This window comes from Ambystoma mexicanum, chromosome 11, assembly GCF_040938575.1.
Source record: "Ambystoma mexicanum isolate Mex_15411 chromosome 11, UKY_AmexF1_1, whole genome shotgun sequence".
Classification (NCBI taxonomy): Eukaryota; Metazoa; Chordata; class Amphibia; order Caudata; family Ambystomatidae; genus Ambystoma; species Ambystoma mexicanum.
The window spans coordinates 573,323,573-573,346,400 of record NC_090934.1 but is presented as its reverse complement, the minus strand read 5'-3'; the positions used below and the strand labels follow the sequence as shown (position 1 = coordinate 573,346,400).

At 47.7% G+C, this 22,828-nt stretch overlaps 1 protein-coding gene across 15 annotated transcripts in view; it reads left to right on the top strand.

Moving 5' to 3' along the window:
- Window positions 1-22,828, top strand: part of PPFIA1 (PTPRF interacting protein alpha 1) — a 1,842,515-nt gene that overhangs the window by 1,657,216 nt on the left and 162,471 nt on the right. For all 15 annotated transcript variants that reach the window (XM_069623437.1, XM_069623430.1, XM_069623431.1 and 12 more), the window contains one exon: window positions 20,048-20,213. In XM_069623437.1, the coding sequence (XP_069479538.1) occupies window positions 20,048-20,213 (166 nt within the window). The remainder of the gene's footprint in view (window positions 1-20,047; window positions 20,214-22,828) is intronic.

The window sequence follows — 22,828 nt, the reverse complement described above, 5'->3', positions numbered from 1 at the left end:
CGGATTACGTGAGAAGCAAAGCAGGCTTCTCTTGCAGAGAGCATGAGCGACAGGAATATAACCGGAGTTGTTCGATGACCAGATCCCGAGAGAGTGACAGTGGGTCGAACAGATTTACAGAGGAAAGAGTGAGTTGGCCTTCCCCAGGTAACCCTTGGTGTGCGCTCCTTATTAGACCGTTGATAGAAAGCAAAAGTTTTCAATACCGAGCTAATGAAGTAAAGCATAATGCTTACATTGAGATAGATCGAGACACATTGTAACCCTAATGTTGAAGTGAAGCGGGGACAATATCCATTCATAGTGAATGTAATCTGCAGATTACTTAAAAAGGGAAATTAAACCCCTCATTGCCTAAGCCAAGAGGTTGCAATTAAAAATGCGAAGGGATATAACTTTCCTAAAGAGTGGAAATTGAAAAAGAAACAATACCAACAGTTAATTGATATTGTAGAAGGAATCCAAAGGTGGCAGGAGAAAAAGCCCTCCTTGTCGGAATTCTCCAGGGGAGAGGCAAATAACCTGCATTGCAAATGGCAATCAAATCAGTGGAGCAAACAGCATCAATGTCATTGTAACCTTATAGAGGAAGTTGTGAATCCCAATGTGGTTGTTGAAAGTGAATACTTTTCTAAATCTTGAAGTGAACCTTACCACAAAGTACTTGGAGTTATTGGAGTTTTATCCTGGCAGCAGAGTATACCATGAAAGGGACTATTAGAGGTTAGCCCTGGCAGGTTAGTGAACCAGGAAGAAGACAATTGGAGTATTGCAGTGTGGTATAAAGTTGTGAGAAAAGTATTAAAGTTGATGCTATATTAAAATGAACTGTGGAAAAATCATCCTGGCAAACTTGGTTTATGAAGAAGTGGGAAAGTACTTCAACAAAGAGAAATTACTTTGAATACCGCCTGGAAATATTAAGATAAAGTTGATTTTGGTTATTAAACAAGAGCTTGTGGAACTTTGACAATCATTGTGAAAACTAACATATTCAACTGCCAAGTAGAAGGCATGTGAAGTAAGAAAAGTATTTGTGTTGTATTGAAAGCGGAACCTATATCTTGGAAATAACTTCCTTGATACAAAACTTTGTGTCGAACATCCTGACTTAATCCTGGGGAAGTGGATCCGACCCTGGTTACAAGGATACATGTTTGCAAAGTTTACATTTGAATGCAACTTTTGTTTTATTAAGTTGAAATAGCTGTATGATACCTATATGATTCATGTTGTATAAGTGTGAGACATCTTGAAGCTTTTCTGCAGTCAAGACAGTCTAGTCTGATTGCTCAAGTGGCATGTCGTCATGGAGTCTGCTTAGAAACTGGGCTCTCTGTGGATCATGTCAGTGGTCGAGATAGGTCGGGTCGAAATGATGCATCCCTTTAGTCTGCGTTTGAGACAGGCGAGTTGATGGCCTTCAGCGGGTTCAATCATTTCCAGTAGATGCTTCTGTTAGGTCGTGTCAGGTCCATCCAAAAGTGGCGAGTCAGCGATCTAATCGTGGCAGGGATACTCTTCACTGGGTCAAGTTGGCATTGGGACAACTCAAAGAATCAGGTAAGTAGTTTGTAGAGTGCAAAAGGCAGCACCGCAAGTCCTGAAGCGTCTTGTAATGAGTAGAGCCTTGTCGAGTCTGTTTGAAGAGGTCTTGCAGTGGTAAATAAGGTTCTGAGCTACTTCTGAGTTGCTAAGAAACCCAGCCCAGGGTCTCCAGTGACAAGGTGAGTACTTTGTTCCACATGCCCACACCAGGAAGATTATCTGGCACCTGCAGTGGCCTTTCGCCTCCATTGAGCAGGATTCTATTTCCCAGGAAGGCCTTAGACCACACCATTTTCACCCACAATGTACCGCTGAATTCGGTAGGGATAACGTGCCCCTTCCTTGATAACGTCTGTCTTCGCTTCTTTGGCAGATGACTTTGGAATAGACTGTATCCCCAACAGAATTCCAGGCAAATCTTTCTTGTCTTGAAGTTCAAAGATGAATTACCGAAGGGCAGGGTATCTGCCCCACAACCTTTATTAAGGCAAAATGATAGAGCGGAGTGGTCCAAAGCAAGTCTGTTATCAGAGATCCAATCCAGGCCGATGTAACAAGTATTTGTATTTTGTATTTTATTTATTTGTATAGCGCACAAGGCCCGAGGGCAACCTGGCGCATATCTTGAGGCACATAGTTACATATTTAGCGTGAATACAGTTACAGACATAGTTACATAATTAGCAAGAAAATAGTTACAGACAAGAACATATTAGATTCACAGGGTGGTAAAGTGCAAGGCGGAACAGGATGGCGGGCAGGGTGGTAGCCGGCTAGTTGGTATTGAGGGTTCGGATGGCTTGACATGGCAGTAGGTCAGATGTAGAGGATAGCCAAAGCTTGGCTTTGTGTTTGAATAAGGTAGGGGATGGCAGAGTTCTGATGTGGAGCGGCAGTGCGTTCCAAAGTTTGGCAGCGAGGACTGGGAAGTTAACCCCGCCGGCTGTCTGTAGGTTGTATCTGGGTATCGTGAGGCAGTGTGCTTGGGCAGATCTGAGTGACCGTGAAGGAGTGTACTGAGAGAAAAGGGAGGCAAGGTAGATGGGGGCTTGGTTGTTTACACATTTGTGCGTAAGGGTCAATGATTTGAGTGATATCCTTTGGGCAACATAGAGCAAGTGTAGGCTCTTCCTAGTGTCAGTGATGTGTGCAGATCTGGGAATGTTGAGGGCTGCTCTAATAGCATTGTTTTGGGTAATCTGGAGTTTGTTGAGGTTACGTTGGTTGGTACCTTGATACAGTGCATTGCAGTAATCTAGTTTAGACATAACTAGTGTCCTGGCAAGAATAATGCAGTTCTGAGTGGAGAGGAATGGGCGACAAGCTGTGATCAGCTTGCATGTGTAAGCCGAGGCAGCGACCACTGCATTGGTTTGACGATTTAAGGAGAGTGTAGATTCAAGGTAGATTCCTAATGTTTTAGTCTCTTTAGCCACTTTGATGGAGTTACCATCGATATTTAAGGTGCTGAACGAAGGGTCCAACTTATTGAGTCTTTGTTGGGTGCCTAGGATGAGGAGCTCTGTCTTGTCGTCGTTGAGACAGAGCTCGTGTTGTGCCATCCAGGCTTGGACAACTTGGTAAATGTTGTTAAGAGCTTTGGAGTCTGCAGTGTAGTCACCAGTGATGGGGATGAGTATCTGGGTGTCATCAGCGTAGTTGGTGTAGGTGACACCCAGATAGTCGAGCACATCAAACAAGGGTTTGGTGAATACATTGTAGAGTGTGGGAGATACACAAGACCCTTGAGGAACTCCGCAGGGGACCGGGGATGGATCAGCTGATGAGGTGGGTGAGAACTCTCATGTGTCTATTATCCAGGAAGGAGCTAATCCAGTTGGTGGCATTATCCGAAAAGTGGGCAGCTGATTTCAAGTGTTGGCAGAGGATTTGGTGGTTGACCAAATCGAAAGCTGCAGAGAGGTCCAGGAGTAGTAGAGGGCTAGTTTGCCATTGTCTTTTGTCCTCAATTTGCGTTTTAAGATCTAACAGGGCTGTTTCTGTCCTTGTGCTTAGGTCTGAAGCCAGACTGTCTTGTGCTGAGTAGATTATTAGTTTCCAGGTACTTCTGTATCTGAAGGTAGGCAGCTCTATCTAGAATTTTTAAGAGGAACGGGACCGTCGTGATAGGTCTGAAGTTGGTTGGTATGGAAGGATCCAGTGTAGGTTTTTTCAGTAGCGGGATGACCCATGCGTCCTTCAAATTGTTAGGGACAATTCCGGAGTGAAATGAAGAATTAATGAAGGTGGTAATGAAGGGAGCAAGGTCATGAGCAGATTCCTTAATGATTGGTGCAGGACAGGAGTCACCTTGGCAGTTGGAAGGTTTAAGGTTGCTGATGATCTTTTCTACCTCAGGTATGGTGAGAGGTAGAAAGCTAAATGGAGGCTGGGTGAAGGTGGTGGCAGTTTTAGGTGCAGGGAATTTAGTAAGGACGGAGTTTTGTTTGGCATTGATTTTAGCTTGTAAGGTGGTTATTTTGGAGAGGAGCGCGTTTTGGATATTGTTACACCAAGAGCTATCTTTACTGCACGTATCTGGTATAATTAGAAGGGGATTCTAATTCTTTGAGAATTTTGAATAACTCCTTTGTATTGGATTCAGCTTGTGAGATGCGCTGGTTGTACGTCTTTGTGTTTTGCCTACTGATGTCATAACCAGAGTGCTTTATCTACAGGAAGTTGGGGGGGAGGGGTGGCAAGAAGTGTAGTGATCCCTAGCAGAATCCAAGATGGTGGAACCCTTCTCTTGGCCAAAACCTCTCTTCTAGGCTTCTCTAATTTCACCCTTTGCCATGTCTGCCTTCTGGAAAAGGAGTCTGCACCCTGGTGTCAGTGTCTTTTATGTCAGTACTGTCTTTTGACGTACTGGTTCCCAGGGTGAGTTTATGTGCCCTTAAGAAAGGTATTTGCCTTACTCAAGGGAGCATGGGGTGAGAGGGGGAATCAAAGGGACAGCTTCCTGGGCAGGGTTCCATATTGTGATTGTGGGTATACCCAGGCCAGGCGGCTAAAGCACATAATCCCTGTCATGAATGAGTCCTCACCAAGCTGACACTAATATGACATTCAAATGCTTGTGTCTTGTATTTGTGTAGCCACCATGTCATAAACGCATTGCTTATATTTACAGTTTAAAGTGCCACCAGACAAACTATGATACACAATCATATTATGAACTTGATGTGCCTATTGGAGCTTCTTTTCTAGCTGCGGTCAGCTAGAAAACTGCTAGTCCCTTTGGGCATGCTTTTCTCCAATACAGTGGTTGCATTGTTTCTCCAGCATGGGGTCTGGCATGGATTCACATGCTCATGAATATTCCCTGTCGCCAGGCCGGGAATCATCAGTCAAAGAAAAACAGTTTCACTTATAAACTGTATTCCTCCTCTAAACCAATCATTGTCCTCTGGGTCATACTGCCCCCATCCAATGACCATTCTCTCCGGAAGCCCCTCCTCTGGCAGCCATCTTCAGATTTGGTAAGCACGTAAAGTGGCAGTATGAGCAAGAGCCGCAGAGGCGACGGAGGGAGAGTTCACATGTGAATCCATGCCAGACCCATGCTGGAGAACAACAGCTACAGGTAAGTAACTCGTTCCTTCTCCAGCATGGGGTCTGGCATGGATTCACATGCTCATGAATAACGAATGCATAGCAGTACAACATTGCACACCACAGGCGAACAGGTTGCGCAGCACTGCTTGGCCGACTCTTGACTCCTCCCTGGAATCCTGGTTGATGCAGTAAAACCTCATGAATCTGTGCGTGGACCTCCACGTAGCAGCCCTGCAGATGTCCAGCAGGGGCACACGAGATCGGAACGCTGTCATTGCAGTAATTGCTCTGGTGGAATGGGTTCTCAGATGGCCGGGCAGTGGTCTGTTTGCCAACCGATGACAGTGCGTGATGCAGCCGGAGAGCCACCTTGAGATGGAAGCCTTGGACAAGGCCTTCACATGGTTCACAGGACGAAAGTTCACGTAGAGTTAAGAAGTCTTCCGAATACTCTTCATGCGTGCCACGTAGAACTTCAGGGCACGAGTAACGTCCATCAAGTGCAAGGTCCTTTCAGCCAGTGACGAAGGCTTCAGGAAAAACACAGGTAACGCCAAAGGCTTGGGAAGGTGGAATTCCAACTGAACCTTTGGCATGAAAAAGGGGTGCGTTCGAAGCAGCACCGTCGATTCATGCAAAGTCAGATCTGGCTGCTTGCAGGATAGAGCCTGGATCTCCCCCACTCTCCTGGAAGAGGTGATGGCCACAAGGAAAGCAGTTTTCCACGAGAGGAACTTGAGAGGGGCCTGGTGCATAGGCTGGAAGGCCCCCCACCCCCATGAGCCTTGTCAGCACCATGTTGAGTTCCGACGCCGGGGTAGGCGCCTTCACCGGTGGGAACGGTCAGAAACAGTCCTTTGAGGAACTCATTGACGAGTCGATGAGACAAAGTCAAGATCTTCTTGGAGACATGGTGTAGCGGGAGATAGCCGCAAGATGCACTTTGATGGAGGCGTGCGCCAGTCCGGCCTTGGCCAATGATAGCAAGAACGGAAGAACCTGCAGGGCCGTGACCCTCAGAGGGGGAAATCTTCTGCGACTGGCACCACGTTGCGAAATGCTTCTGTTTGTGACCATAGCATTTCAAGGTCAACGACGCTCTGGCCTTGGCAAGGACTTCCCTACAGTCCGCTGGCAATTCATATCCTCCAAACTCTAGGGCTGCAGGAGTCAAGCCTTCAGGTTCAGCAACCCTGGATCAGGGTGAAGGATTGTGCCTCCAACTCTAGTGAGAAGATCCTGAACCACCGGCAGCTTGACCGGAGGCGACACTGACCGGCTGAGAAGGTCTGCATACTAAATCTGCCTCTGCCATGCCGGGGCAATGACTATCATCCTGCATTGGCACCGTCTGAGTGCATCGATGATTCCTAGCAGGAGAGGCAACCGAGGAAACACGTACAGAAACAGGCTATCCCACAGGAAGAACGCGTCCCCCAGGCTCCTCAGTTTGTGGAATTTGCTGGCAAACATCTGTCATTTGGAGTTCGCCGCCTTCGCAAACAGATCTATCTGGGGCCAGCCCCACTTGACGAAGATGCGGTCCACCTGGTCCTGCCGAAGTTCCCACTCATGTCAGGATCGCAATTCCCTGCTGAGGGAATCTGCAATGGCGTTCTTGACTCCCACCAGGTGAAGAGGGACGAGGAACATCCCCTGTCCGACAGCCCAGTGCCACAAGTCCTGCGCCTCTTTGGAGAGCTCTGGGGATCGAGTGCCCACCTGCTTCCTGATGTAGAACATCGTGGCGGTGTTGTCAGTGAAGATCCTCACCATCTTGCCCTTCAGAGACGGAAGGAACGACTTGAGGGCCCCAAACACGGCATGTAGCTCCAGGATATTTATATGGAGATCCTTCTCCACCGTCAGCCACATGCCTCAGGCATGCAGAAATCCAGTGTGGGCTCCTGAGGTCTCCAAGGAAGAGTCAGTTGTGACTGTCTCCTGGTATCGGGTGGGGTTCTGGAACCCTATGCCTAGGGCGATGTTGGAGTGAACACCCCACCGCTCTATCGCCCAACGGAACTCATCGTCGAGCGGGATCTTGAACGCGAAGCTCCCGGACACCTGTATCCAGCGAGTGCCCAGGAACTCCTAAAGAGGTTGCATCTGTAACCTGCAGAGCTGGATAAGGTAGATGCAAGACGACATGCCAAGCAGTGACTTGATGTCACGGTCTTAATTGACAACAGGCGTTGCACTGTCCCTTGAATGGCAGCTACTCTCTTCTCCAAGGGCGACGTTAGGCAGAAGACTGTGTTGAGTCTGGCTCCTAGGAACAGCGAGTTCTGTGATGGTGTCAAGCAGGACTTCGGATAATTGATGGCGAATCCCAGATCCGTCAGCAGCTGGGCAGTCGTCTCCATGTGTCCGATGGCTAACTCTCCTGAGCTGGCCTGGATGAGCCAGTCGTCTAGGTAAGGGCACACATGTAACACCCATAGATGCAGATGGGCCGCCATCGGTGCCAGGCACCTTGTGAACACCGTGGGGGCCGACAAAGCCGAAAGGAAGGACCTTGAACTGGTAGTGCCGTCCCTGCACTATGAAGCATAGAAGGATTTGGTGGTTCTTGCGAATGGGGACGTGGAAGTAGGTGTCCTCCATGTCCAGCAACGTCAAGAAGTCTCCTTCCAGTTGCCAGAGCACCTGCTGCAATGTGACAATCCTGAATTTGTGGGACTTGAGGTATTTGCTTAGACGTCGCAGGTCCAGGATGGGCCTCCAGCCCCTGGTCGTCTTTTTTACCAAAAAAGTATTTGGAATGTACTCCGTATCCCCCGAGTCAGGGAACCAGCTCCATTGCCCCCTTTTCGTAGCATGACCCGTACCTCCTCCAAGAGCAGGGGGATGTGCTGCTCCTGCTGGGTCACTGTGCGGAAACCCGGGGTATGTCCTTGGGCGAGAGCGCCCAGCACCCATCTGTCGGTGGTGATCTTTTCCCAGTCGCCGACAAATCCTGTCAGCCGGCCCTCCCACTGGGGTGCACGAGTGGGGGCCCGATGTCCTAGCCAGTTCATGCCCAATTTGGCACTGGGGTCCTGTCTTGTGGGCGATGGCTGTGCTGGCCTCCTCCACCGTAGGCCTAGGAACGGCCTCTGGAGGCTTCCTGTGTTGTAGATCTCGACGGGTAAGCGGCACAAAGAGGAAAAACCTTTTGACAACCTGCTTGACTTTCCTCTAGAGGAGTGAAAGGAAGAGCAGTGCTATTGGAGCTTGCCCAGGGAACAGGCCATGTATGCATCTGCCTTGATGGCCTGCAGGGACTCGTCGACGACTTTCCCAAAAAGGTTATCTATCGAAAGGCATGTCCAGCACCCTCGCCTGGACCTCCTGGCAGAAATTCGTGGCCTTCAACCAGCTCGAAAGACGAAGGCAGACATTGTTCCCGATCTGCCGGAACCCAGTGTCACCAATGTCCAATGCCACTGGCATGACGCAATGCTACCTCTCTCTGCCGGAAGAGAATGATCGCCTCCATCCTCTTGTCGTCGGGGAGGAACTCCAGAATCGGGCTGAGCTTGTACCACAGCTCCCTGTCGTACTTGCAACAAGGGAGGGTCTGCCCCTACTCTGTAAGGGACTAGGACAAGGCTAGATAAATACAACAAAAGGAGTCCAAAAAGGAAAGAAAAAATTACTTCCAGTGCATCAAGTCACAGTATGTGTGGGGTAATCTAGGCATTCGGTAATATTATTTTTCACATATTACAAGTCCTTATGTTTGTTCTGTATTTTATTAGAACACAGCACTCCTGTGCTCAATCTCCAAAATGTGTATACACTTCCCATTTATTCAGTAAACATCAAGGTAATCTTATAAAAAATAACACATACAGAAATTTTGGTACACAAAGAAATATGCTAGAAGCATGTGTGGCAAGAACAAAGAAACATCAAGGTTTAGACACAGCAGAAAAACATACAGAAAATTGACAACCTTTCCTATGAGTGACATTAAGACTAAAAACATCTTCAGATATGGTGTACATAAATGTACCAATCCATTATAGTTCAAGCACACACACAATCTGTTTGCAATATAGCGGAGGCATAGCGTTACTGATGTATTATTCCTAAGGCACTATGGATTATACAGCCAGTTGGAGTGTGTGTGTTCCGTTGTTAGTGATTCTCTAGTTCAGGGGATTGCCAGTGCATTGGTCGTCTTGATGGTGGACGCCGCGGTGTAAATTACCTTCTTTCTCATGGTGTTCATCTTCTTTCACTCGCTGTCCGGAGGTACTGAAAACGACTAGGACCGGTTAGCTGACAGTTTCCTTGCAGCCGCCGAAACTGGCAATGGTTGCAACCGCAGGCACTTGGGTGCGGATTCCGGCACCCGGTACTACTTCTCCAGCCTATCCTGTTTGGCCGGAGCCGTGCAAGTGTTCTTCAAGACGGCCAGGCCCTCCTCCCACACATTGTCCAGAAGGGGCACTGCCATGATGGTCTTCGTCTTGGTATCGCGCCTCTGGTACAGGAAACCCTCCTTCTTGGTTTCCTCTGGCACAAGATGGAAAAGCTTGGAGGCTTTGGCGACCATGGAGTGGAACAACCCCACCTCATCTGGTGGGGACGTCCTAGGCAGCTGGGACCCGCTGCCTGCTGTGTTGATATCGTAGTCAGTCATTGCTGTGGCTGTATCCGTCCCTGTGTCCATCGGGGGTGAGGGCGCCCAGTGCAGATGTGGAGGCTAAAACGGGGGCGTTGGATGACGCTTCCTCTTTGCCGGAGATTGATTGGGAGCCGGGGGGAGGGGGAGGCATACGAACCGGGCCCTGCAGAATCCTCGACTGGATCCCCGACACCAAAGTGTGAAGGGTTGACAGGATGTCGAGAGATAAATCCCTCGGCTGGGCTGGTGTGATCTTAACACTAGGCCCTGCGCCGCGGTTGACAGTGTTGCCGTCGTCCTCAACGTCCTCGTGGACCGGGTGTAACGACTCCTGGTCCTCGTCATTCGTGGACGAAACTTCCATGGCCTGGGGCTGGTCTGGGACCTCCTTGCCTCCCCACACCCCTTTTCCTCACCCTCTGGGGTCAGAGCCAGACTCAGAGATGGCATCCTCTTCTCCGGCGTGTCTGCAGACTTCGCCAAAGTCACTGTGAAGGTTTCTCGCCTCAGAGGCATGGACACCTTTGGCACTGTGGGGGTTACCTTTACAGGGTCAGCGACTTTCACCTTCATGAGAGCAGCCACCACCACCATTGTGGACAAAAACTTCTCCTGAGCCGCTTGGGCTTTCTTGGGCAGTTCGGCCGTCTTCTCCTCCGTTCCTGGCTCCTCCCGCAGCCTAGCTGGGTTGGACGATTTTCTTGTCGAGGAGGAGCTCGATCGCTGGCTGGCGATGTTGATCGCGCCCTGCACATCGTCGGTCCAGATTGCTTGGCGACCCCGATAGAACCGGACTTGCAGAGCTTGGCCTCGTCTTGGGCCCCCATTGATGAGGCGCCCTCAAAAGGACTGAGACGCCCACTCCTCGTACCAGCCGGTCCTGGGTGAGGCATGAACCGTGTTCGGAGCCCGGGGCAGAGGCCTTGGCGTTAAGCCACACCACCAGTCTACTGTGCCGATCCTTCATTGTCTTCTTGGAGAAGCAGAGGCAGATCTCGCACTCTCCTTCCTTGTGGTCCGGATGAAGAAAGTAGACACATTGGAGGTGTTTGTCCTCCACAAACACGTTCCGAATCCTGCACTTGGGGCAGGGCCTGAAGAGGGATCTGCCTTCCTTCTCCCCCTCCTCCTCGATCATGGTCAGAGGGCGCAAACTAGGGACGATGGCCTTATGGATGGCCTTATGCACTTTAGTGTTATATTGGACACAATTGGTTTCATTTATCCCTTTAGCCAATAGACATTGCCTCCCTTAGCTCCACTCCTGGTGGCCAACTTCAGATACTTTACCACACTTTTAGAGTTGGGATTCCTCTCCACAGTTCGCACTTTACTCAATGATATTCCACACATCTTCTATCTGCAGCTGCAAAATGGATATACTTCTGCAGCAACAGAGAAGTATTTTCATGGTGTGGGATCTGGGAGTGTTTACACTCGTTAGGTACTCCCATGGAGGGGAGCACGAGTTAGTTCTGTTTTCTCAGGGTAGAGTCTATTGAGGTGTTATCCCCTTCCCCTCCAACATGACTGAGGCCAAGCAGAAAGCCTTTTTAAAACCTGCCCTACATGCAGGCTGAATAATACTTATGTTGAAGACAGACATCGTGAATGCCTCTACTGCCTGTATCCTGACAACCTAGACTATTGTTTTATTTGTCAATCTTTTTCAAGTAAATCTCTAAAGGACAGGCAACAAAGGCTAGTTTACACTGCTTCAGTGGATATCGGCTTCACTGCGTGCTGGCAGGCAAACAGACAGAGCCACCTCTTCTAAAAGGTCCAGATCCCATGGAGTGGGCACAAAAAGGCAACAGTGTGAAGAGGAATGATTACATCTGAGTTTCGAAGAGTCTTCATAATTCTCCTTTGACTCACAAGTCTGCCTCTTGGTCAAAACCGTCAACCTCACTGACGAAAGACCCGTCTACTTCCTCAGGCCCATCCAACACTACGGTCCTATCGACGAGTAAGTGCTCGGCCATTTAAACACTTGTATATGGGCGCGTAATAAATGCCATATCATTACTTAGTACACAAAGCGCTCCCATAAGCAGTCCACAAAACCGTTGAGGTATTCCATGGCCATGTTGATGAAGCTCCCACGGGCCATGCCGTCAATTGTCTTGTCTTTGACAATTTCATTCACAACTCCAGGAATGTTCCCACTGATGCTCTCGTCAACGGCCAACCTGTCCACCACTTGACTATACTTCAATTTTCGATCCATCAGTCTCCAGGCGTTTGACAACAGCTCCTTCAATATCCGAGGAGACAAAAACAATCCATTTATATGCTGCAACCATGTATCCCTCCAGAAAACATCCTGGAGTACACCATGAACACTGATTCTGAAGGCTCAGAAGGTGTCTCTGCCCCTGACTGATGATCTACCAAGGGTGCAACCATTGGCCCCACCAATACCGTTAAAACCCTGGCCAATGGAACGTCCAGGTCTCTCCTAGCCAATGGAATTGCTGATTCCCTCCCAGCCAATGGGGCAACCAGGTCCCTCTGCACATTTATAGACTTTAGTGTCCAATCTTCAGGTTAGGGTTCCTGCCATCCCTACTAGGGATGACCCTACATTACCAATGCCTTTCAAGCCACAGCCTCGTACTCCCTCTAGGAGCCATACCAGACTCCCACCTCTTTGGGCTCTTTCTTCCAGGATGACGCACTCAAAGATACAGCATCCGCACACAGTTCATCTTCTGATTAATCTGATGACCTAGTCTCAGCGGACGAGGAACCTGAGGAACTTGCTCCGCAGGATTCAACCCTAATCAAAATCTGTGCTTTTCATGCCACCATGGCAAAAGCTGTAAAACTGTTCCATCTTGTGCCTACTGAGCAACAGAACAGTTTCATATTCCAACTGTGACAGAGGTCATGAAAGAACATGTCTTCCCTATTTTAAATGACATTTGGGAGGGTGGCCTAGTTGCAATGAAGAATCCTTTTACGGCTCCTGAAATACCGGGCTGCTGACTACATCCCAAAATGTTTACGGCACGGACTCATATAATAAGACTGCCAATCCTCCTTTTCCCTGTGTTATTCTCTCAGACCAGGAACGCACACGTCATGAATCTTTCGGCAAGCAGATCATCTTCACTGATGCCACCACCATTAAATGATGGGGACTATTTTTAATGAAAGTTCCCCAGCTTAGACTTCCTGCTGATAAGAAACAGGAAGACTTTGCTCAGCTCTGGGAAGGAGAATCTGCTTGCGATCATGCTTTCTTGATGGCAGTAGGCCTTACTGACACAGGTTTTCATAAAGGTGGTCAATTGTGCACTCATCCGCCAACAGGGTTGGGTAAAAGCCACTTACTTTAGGCTCGATATCCAAGTCAAGTTGTTGACATGCCCGTTGTCAGTGAGAACCTTTTTGGAAAAAGGTCAAATTAAACTTTACAAGCAATAAAAACTGATACGGCTAGATCACTTTGTACTCTACTGCAACAGCATCCATTTCAATCATTTCATTCCAAGCAACACTTGTCATGACCTGGCAGGGACTACTGTGGCCAGTCATAAAAAGCATCTCCATGTTCCACTGGCAATAAATACCAGGCTTGATCGTAGTCATACCAATTTGTCCATAGATAACAAGGAACATTGCAACCCAAGGGTCAGTCCCGTAAACACGTTTGACACGTGTCTGCACCTGCCATCCCATTTTGTCATACCCCAGTAGGAAGGGAATGGTCTCTTTTTATCAACATTGGTGGCAGGAAATCACATCAGACAAATGTGTATTTTCCATACTGGCACACAGCCCAACCTGGGAATTCATCAAAACTGGCTACCACCCCTGCTGCTGGTAGGTCAGAGAAATAGTAAGAAGTAAAAGCACTACTGTCAAAGAAGGCCCTGGTGGCGGTCCCTCATTTCAAAGGAATCAGGGGGCCTACTCGTGCTACATTAGCATCATAAAGAAGACAGGGGGTGGCAGCCCGCTTTTTTAGCATGGACTTCCTGTCGCCTCTTGACATGAAAGGAGGACATTTTTACATCCTCATTCACCATTAGCACTGCAAGTCCTTGCATTCTTCCCATTCAAAGTTCTCCCACTCTTGACCAAGGCCTCAGACACACAACAAACACTGAGAACTTGTTCAAATCATTGGGCTGCTTCTTGAATTTTAAGAAGTCATCTACACCTCCATCACAACATGGGGTGTCCCTGGAAACTGCCTTAAATGCGGCTAACTCAACAGCAACCCTGTTGGACGTTGGGGTTCATAGTATCTCTATCACCATTCAGAGACTCCTTTGGATACACGTTGCATCAGTACAAGCAATCTGATCCCTTTTGAGGATGCCTTCGTTTTGCATAACATTCGTCCAGAACTGCCGATTTCAGATGCATCCCCCAAAGGTTTCTAGATACCGGTTGGAAACAAGTCTCTGGGCTTTTGGACGATAAGATCTGACTCACTAATACGTTCCACAAAGCTCTCCTTTGGAGACAAAACACCAAGAACCTCTGGTGCGGTGTACCTTTCACAGCTCCATTTCACAAGGTGACGGTAACAACAGACACTTCCATGGGCCGCTAGGGGGCCCACACAGGATGTTTTCATGTCAGGGGCTGTGGTTGCCAAAGGAAAAGACACTACATATCAATTTACCCAAACTCAGGGAAATATTTTGGGCACTCAAGTCTTTCCTGCTTCAGATGCAGGGGAAAACAGTTTGACTATTCACTGGCAAGACTAGTATGACGATCTAAATCCGGAAACAGAGGCATCCGGTCACAAGTCGCATACAGCAAAGCACAGATGCTGTGGAAATGTGCCTTGGCCCACATAATGTTCCTGTGTCCTTTCCACCTGCATGACATCAACTCAATTGGCAGGGGATTTTGCTCCTGCCACAAGTGGGAGCTTCTACAGAGCCAGGTGGACTTCTTCTGAACTTGGTGGACCCCAGGTATAGGCCTGTTCACCACAAAGGCCCAAGTGCCAGTCCGTTCCCAAGCAGATTGCCTCAACCATCAAGCCAGGGAGAAGTCTTGATGTTTCCCTGGCATGTCCAGTTTCTTTACGTCTGTACCCTGATTCCTCTCATTCTGAGAGTCCTTCGTCAAGTCAAGCCACTGCCCTGCAGATAGGGTATTACCCAAATTGACCTTTTACAATTGACCTTTTGCACAATTTACCTAATTATAGTGGTCCTTATTGACCTTCTGCACAATTGACTTTTATATTATGTGTTATTTTATATATGTATTGGGTTGGTTTTGGATTATAAATAATATAAGGGGATTGGGTGGGGGTTGCAGGGGGTTTCGGGTTGGGTGGGGGGTTGAGGGGAGTTCCACCCCGCATATGTCCTAATTGGCCTTCTAAATTAGGTCAATTCTCCCGAGGTCAATTGTGAAAAGGTCAATTAGTATACAACTGCAGATAGTAGTAGTTCTCGCTTGCCAGGACTCAATCGCATTTCTAAATGTCCACAACCAGCTCTCCCTAGAAGGGGGCGAGGTTCTTCACCACAACCCAGATTCTCTCAACCTCAGGACCTGGCTCCTACAGACCTAGAGTTTGATCATATCTGCATTCCTCATGAATTGCAGAGGCATTTTAAAAGGGCATGAACCCCCTCCACCATCTTCTGCTATACCAAAATGTGGAAGAGTTTCACCATCTGTTGTTTTACCAACAAGGTGGATCCCCCTCAGTTTCCAGTCTCGGCAAGTCCTACTGTACTTGTAATCCCTAGTGAAAAGTGTTCTCACTTATCCATTAGGGTGCACATGGCTGCAATGTTTCGCTACACGCATAGGTCCTTGATGCCATCACTATTTTCAAACAGACTAATCAAAGAATTCATGGAAGGGCTCTTCTTTTCCTCCAGTATGCAAACCGGCCCTTTTTTGGTAACTCCACATGGTTCTCACCAGGTTAATACAAACCTCATTCGGGCCTATGCACAAGGCAGACATGAAATGTGTCTCCTGGAAGATAAAGTTCTGGTGGTCATCACTTCTGTGAGGAGAGTGAGCGAGATCCAAGCCTTATCCATGCTGCCTCCTTACTCTACCTTCCACAAACACATGGTCCTGCTCCGCACCAACCCAAAGTTTATGCCTCAAGTTCCATCTTTGTTTCACCTCAACAAACCATTGGTGTTGCCTGTTTTCTTCAGTCACCCTACAACCCCTGCTGAACAGTTCCTCCATTCCAGGAGCTCTCAAATACTGTATTGACCAAACCAAATCTTCACAGCTGTTCATTGCTTATGGATCCAATGGTACCAGCAAGGGCATCTCTAAAGTCCCCATCTCCAAATGGCTGTCAGCATGCATTGTCTTTTGCAATATTAAAGCCAAAAGAGTGCTGCCTTTGCCGCCAAAAGCACATTGAACAAGTGCCATGTCCTCTTCTACTGCTATCTTGGCCGGAGTGACGCTCTTGGACATTCGAAGGGCTGCGATATGGCACTCAGCTTTCCTTTATCAAATTGTATTGTATCAACAAGAGCTCATCAGAGTAGTCAAGGAAAGCCTTTTCTCCCGAGGTGAGATACAACTCCTCCTCCATATCTGCACATGTTTAAATGTACTGTTTTGTAATCTATTCAACAACGTGTGAATCTCTGAAAGATCTAATGCTGGAGAAGGGAAAGGTTACTTACCTGCTACTCCTGTTCTCCAGCATTGATATATTTTATAGATTTGTATGCAACCCTTCCACCTACCCCACAGAAGGCTCATCTTTGCACTGTCCCATGTGTTAAAATAATCTGAAGGATCCCAGGGTTGGAACCAAGGGAGGTACTGCCTATTGGCTGATGGTCTAAATGACCCAAAACTAGTAGATCACTGAAGTGAGTGCAGTTTCTTGTTTTTCATTGAAACGACTTTATTATTGCAGAGGATTACCAGCCTGCAGAAAGGGAAAATTCAGCTGCATGTAAATCTGTGAAAGATACCAATGCTGGAGAGCAGGCATTGCAGTTAGGTGTCTTATTCTGTAGTGACCTTTGAACAATTTGAGGATACTGGTATTACTGTAGATTACCAGAGAACTGTCTTCGTAAACCCCTTTCAGAGGCAAGTGACTAAGGTTCAACCATTGGAGTCTTGAAACTGCTATTGGTACACTTCTGCTATCTTTATTCGTGTTCAGCTAGTTCTGTGGATAATCACAGGCACTATCTGGCTTCCTTTAGCCAGTATAGAACTTCATTTTAATGGGATACTTTACGTGTACCCTCAAGTTATCAAAATTATGTTTCTGTATGTGACTGCCTTTTAGACTATAGATGGAAATGTATATCGGTTTTAATTGTCAAGTATGTTTATCTTTTGTGGAATTTCAAGAGTCAAAATGGTCATGTACACCATTGTTCAATTTTATGGTAACTGATAGTTATTTTATGTCTTTTCTCATTCAATAATAGTATATAATTAGTTTGTTCTCTAAATCAGGGAGCAACTACTGTATTTGCTTGAACACGACACACTCTTGTACCCATGCATGCTTTTGTTTCTCCATTAGTGTTATTAGCAGAGGATAACATTTACATATCAATCTGTCCACACCCACGGTGGAGAAGAGCCCATAGATCCTGGTAAATCCACTGCAGGAGGCATTGCATGCAAAGGTTGATGCAGATTCACCCTTGATTGAGATCTTCTGAATTGTGTGCAAATGCTATTGTCATATTATGGGCTAAAGTACACGTGCAGTCTTTGGTGGGGAGTTTTAATAAAGTCCACTGGTGGTTGGACTTTAGAAGACTCACTCTTAGTATTACAGGGCTCCAACTCTTAGGTTTGTCCTGAACTACCCAAAAGGTTTGGTAGCAATGGCTGAGCAGCCAGGCTTAGTCTAGGAGGGAGAAGGGCTGTTGGTAAGCACAAAGACCTCCGGACACACCTATAGTCAAGAATGCACAGTAGTTTTATACAAAATAGTTATTTATTATAAACCCTAAGGCAATTAACACAGTATTAGAGTTAAAGGTAAGTACAAATATTCACATTTATATAAAGTAAGACCTTTGTTAAGCATTACTCAGTTTAATCGTTAACTCTTAGATCATATAAAGCTAAGTAGTTAGAGCAGCAATCACGTTTAGCAAATCATTTCTTATAACCAACATTTAAGGTAAGCAACACAGATACTGGAAAGAACTTTTAGGCAACCTATACTTTAGAAAGTCCAGCCCTACCTGGGAATAAGTCTGTTAATGGGGACACTGGGTGACCAGGGCCCCTGGGTAGAAGAACAAAGAACGGCAGGTGCCGTCAGTTGTCAAAATAACAGGTTTCTTTAATGTTGCAGGTAGGTAAAATGTTTAGTTAAAAGGTGGTTCAGGGAATTCAGGATGACCCACTGGAGGATGGTAGAGCAAAGGACCGGTGTCCCTAGGCCTGGGAGAACACTGCTGGGTTGTCCACCAAAATGTGTCTCAAAGCTCAGGAGGAGTCCAATTTATCGCAGCAAGCACCCAGGTGAGTACCGGGGAGCGGGACAATACCTTTTCATGAAGAAAGTAGACGGTGTCACCCGGCCAGGTCCCCGGGTGGGGCGACTGCAGCTCCTCTACGGATTCTTAGCGTGGAAGCCAAAGCAGGAACTTCTGGCAGGAATAGGCTGCCTGCTTCTTGTGATGAGACGCCCAGCAGACGATCTTCATGAAACTGGCTCTTAGGGACTCGACAAAGGCTTCGGTTCAGTGACGTTTGACACATGGCAGACTTCTCAGTTTCTTGGTCCCCGACTTGGAAGGGGAGACGTCTCTGAGCAGGCAAGAGTCACTGTAGGTCCAGCAGAATGCCCATCAAGTTCCAGACCATACAGCGCTTCAGGAGACTATGCACAGCAAATTGGTCAAGGTCCCAGGGTATTGGGGATTGCAGCCCAGGATAGTCACAGCTCTTTGAGAGACGGCTCAAAATGCAGACCAGTCTTTAGACTGGTTAGGCCCACCAGTCCATGGGAGGAAGTTGTCTGGTCTGGATCTTGCCTGTAAATCAGAAGAGGGGGTTGGAGCAGCAGCAGTCACTGGAGGTGGCTGCAGACGTCCTTCCTCAGATTCTTCATTCCATGGGTCGACTGTTCTGCTCCGGGACCCTCGCCTTTATGCAGGAACCCAGCCAATCAGCAGTCATGCCTAATTCAAACTTGTCCAACCTCAGTCAGAACTGGATTCAAGCAGACTTACTGGAGGACAAAGACCTGCTGAGTTACAGTTCACTCCCAGCCCTCCCAGACACACTGGCACCCTCAGGCTGGCTTCCCAATGGGAGCCCAGCAAAGACAAGTGAGTGGGACCTCCCCCACTCAGGACGGCAGAAGGCGGCTTAAGAAAGGACAAGGCAAAAAAAGATCAACACCATTTTAGTACTTTAGTACAATGGTGACCCCTGTGTCCCTTACTGCAGCCTGCGTGTACGTGTCATTAAAAATCATTAGGCAATATCCACTGCCCAGCCACTCATATTAATTTGTCACTGTAACTAGAAAGTTAGGAGAAGTGGAAAAAGGGATGGATACATTGGTGTGCTGATTCCTCACAGCAAGTTAAACAGGATACAGTGTCCCCCTATCCTTGTTAACCGTAGTTATCACAAGGAGAAAAACAAGGGCAGCTAAAAAAATTGCAGAAGCCTCAAAGGGAGGAGTAAAGCATTACTCCAAAAGGATCCAACCAAAAATTGTTTAAAAAGGTTCCCAGAGGGGAAGTAAAAGACTGAGTGGGGGGAAAAGGTTCCCACTCACGCAGGAGAAATGAACAAAAATCCAAGAGTCCATCAAAAATTGTTGGAGGCTCACAAGTGGGGAGAATACTGCACAAAAATGAAATTCTACCCAAGTATTGTACTTGAGTAACTGCTTTTTGTATGTTTTAGAACAGTACTAGGAATACTCTATCTGGTGACAACAACACATTGTTAAACTTTTGTCGCAACAGTAATGATTTGAACACATGCATGTTTCCTTCGCAGCAAAGAGAAACCAACTAAATACTTAACGTGCATTTACATATTTAATGCTAAAAAAAACGTTAGTACCAAGAGATGTTAAGATATATTATCACTTTATATGCAGAGTTGGCTCAATAGCAAAAGGATGTTGTAAACTATGCTCATTGCAAGATCATCCTTTAAACATTGAACAATGTCCTGGGCTCACTCCAAAGGGCTTCTTGTAAAATGATTGATTTTGTGAAGTAGCCATACATCTGCAGTAGGTATTGTATTACAGATGTTGGTATCCTTCAGTGCATCATAAAGCTTTATTAATCTTTCAGGTGAATACTATGCTAACAAATGACTCCATGTTCATACATTTTTCAGGATGACGATAAAAACTTTAGAAGAGCGCCCTCCTGGAGAAAGAAATTTCGACCAAAGGATGTGAGAGGATTAACTGCTGGCTCAGCAGAGACTCTTCCTGCAAATTTCAGGGTTACCACCACAATGTCTTCACCCTCTATGCAGCCAAAGAAGATGCAAATGGATGGTGCGTACTTAACTTCATTATGGGGGTTGTTAAAGCATGAATTTATTTTGTGCTTGATAATGTATTGTAAAAGCTGATTTGTTTATTGGTACTGCATGAAAAAGGTATGTGTTAATCATAGTCTTAAATGTAGTGTTTATTTGAGCTTTTTTAAATTAACAAACACAAGAGTTTCGCGCCTTGAAACGCTTGTGTATAGGTGCATTATGAATGCCATATATCCTATCAAACATCCTTTCCTTTCAATGATTATGTACAGTTACCATTATGTGCATCCCGAGCTGCTCATCCCTGTTTAACGGTTACATCTTTGCCTTGAAGCACTTCTTTTTGCCTTCTTCGTAACACTGTTGTAGAAGTTGCTCCTCTACTTTTTGCCTGTTTGTTATACTCAGCAATAAGATACTGAGGCATCAGACTTGTCCCCATGTACACATGGCTTGTACATCATGAAGCTCTTATCTTTATGCCATTGGTTTGTTCCAGTCATTCTAGTTGCCATCATCCACTTTTAAATAGGATTCCCTGCAGGAAGTGCTATGCTGCTTGTTGATAATTTGTTCCTCTTAGTTATTGTAACTTTACAGTTGGTGGAAAACCATGCATTGTGTAAACTTCATAGATTCATCCGGGTGTATACATCTTGGGGAATAGTTCCGCTTGTTCAGGCTTGTTCAGGGTTCTTTTGCGGCAGCTGACCAAATGAAGGCACACCACTTTTGGAATTAATTTTAGAATGTGTACAGAAAACACTTGATTCTCCAGCATGTGGTCTGGCATGGATTCACATGCTCATGAATATTCCCCGTCGTCAGGCTGGGAATCCTCGGTAAAGAAAAAATCAGTTTCAGTTTCGTTTCTGAACTGTCTTTCTACTAATAACCAATCACTGGTCTCTGGTTCATACTGCCCCCAGCCAAAGACTGCCCTCTACCTAAGCCCCTCCTCTGGCAGCCATCTTCAGATTTGTACAGCACGTTCAAGTGTTGGGAGTCCTCGTGCTTAGCTCTCGAGCTTTTACTGCGTGTTGCATTTTTTTTCACAGACTTTACTCTTATTTTTTCGGTCAATTTGAGCCTCAAGCTCCACCGATTCATTTTCCGATTAACGGGGACCCGTTTCGGAAATTTCTACGCCCCTCAAGGGCAATTCTTCGTCGAATTTGACTTCTTGGAGGATTCTGGAAGATCTTGGAGACCTACCACGCGTGGACATGGCTCAAGACAAAGGAGACTCGACGCCCATTGGATCCAAGCTGTTTAGGATCTGCCCAGGGTGTGGACTACAGAATGTCTTTGAGGATGAGCACTCCCGGTGTCTCTACTGCCTGCACTTCCGACAAGTCGCACGTGGAGGAGGACTGTGCATTCTGCAAGAACATGTCCGTCCGGACCATGAAGGACCGTCGTAAACGACTCGCTGACTGGCTGGAGGCGAAGAGCCCGGCAGCAGGTGAGAAGTCTGAGCGGTCTTCTAAGACCTTTGAGGGCGCTCCAGCGACGGGGGCCCAACCGAAGGCATAGCACTGCGAGTCCGCTGGCACCGGGAGCGCTGTTGGTTCGGGCTCCTCGGCTGCTAGGCCGGGCGCAACGTCACTGATGCCGTCAACCACGAGCCAATGCTCCGGCTCGATGAAAGGGAAGTTGGAGAACCCGGGTAAGCTTCGGGAGAAGCCCTGGCCGGTCCCGACGGAGAAAGCCAAGGGGGAGCGAGGCGGTGACCCTCCCCCACGGTGAAGGCCTCAGGTCGTGATGGCCCAGATTCACCTGGCTAAGGCCTCAATTGAGGGAGTCGTGGTGTCCCTGGTGAAGCCTGCAGAGGCGACCCCAGTGGAGACGGCCTCAAGGCCTAGAGTTTCCCTGCCATCCTGGAGGGAATCGTCTTTCCAACCGATCGAAAAGACCCCCGTGAAGCCCCGGGCCGAGAAGGAGGGGGGAGGCGTGGTAGTCCTAGCCGACTCAGATACCTCCTCCGAGGACAAACCGGCTGTCATCAGTCAGTCCTGGACAAGAGGTTCGACGAGGTCAGGACCTACAGGAAGGATCCCGACGAGGTGGACGTGGAGAGCGAGGGTGGAGCCGACGAAGAACGGCCGGTTGACAAGGAACCGGAGGAGCCTCTGCGGACGCTCCCGTCACAACCGTTGCCACTACCGTCGGACAGATCGGAAGACCTCTTGCTGGCGCTGCACACCATGTGCACAGAAATAAGGACAAGGTTGCTCTTACCTCCGGCGGACGATCCAGCGGTGCCTGGACCGTCGGGGAGTCCTCCAGCCAAGCAGAGGTGAGTCCATCCGCCCCCATCCTTCACCTCCATCACCTCAGCTGAGGGATAAGATGGAGACTGAGACGGCGACGACGGGGACGGACGACGGAACAGATCGCCCATCGCCCCCCCCCCCCCGGCTTCCCCTCCCGACGAAATTGGCTCGTTTCACGCCATGATCGGCAGGGCCTCAGCTTTTCCAGCTATGCCCCGAAGAGCAGAAGGAGGGATTCCTTGATCAACTACGAGAGGCCAAGAGGAAGACTGTACTCTGTCCCGCTGTTGGATGACATTTGGGACAAAGGACTGTCCCTGCTGAAGAACCCGTCCACGGCACCTGCGAAAGG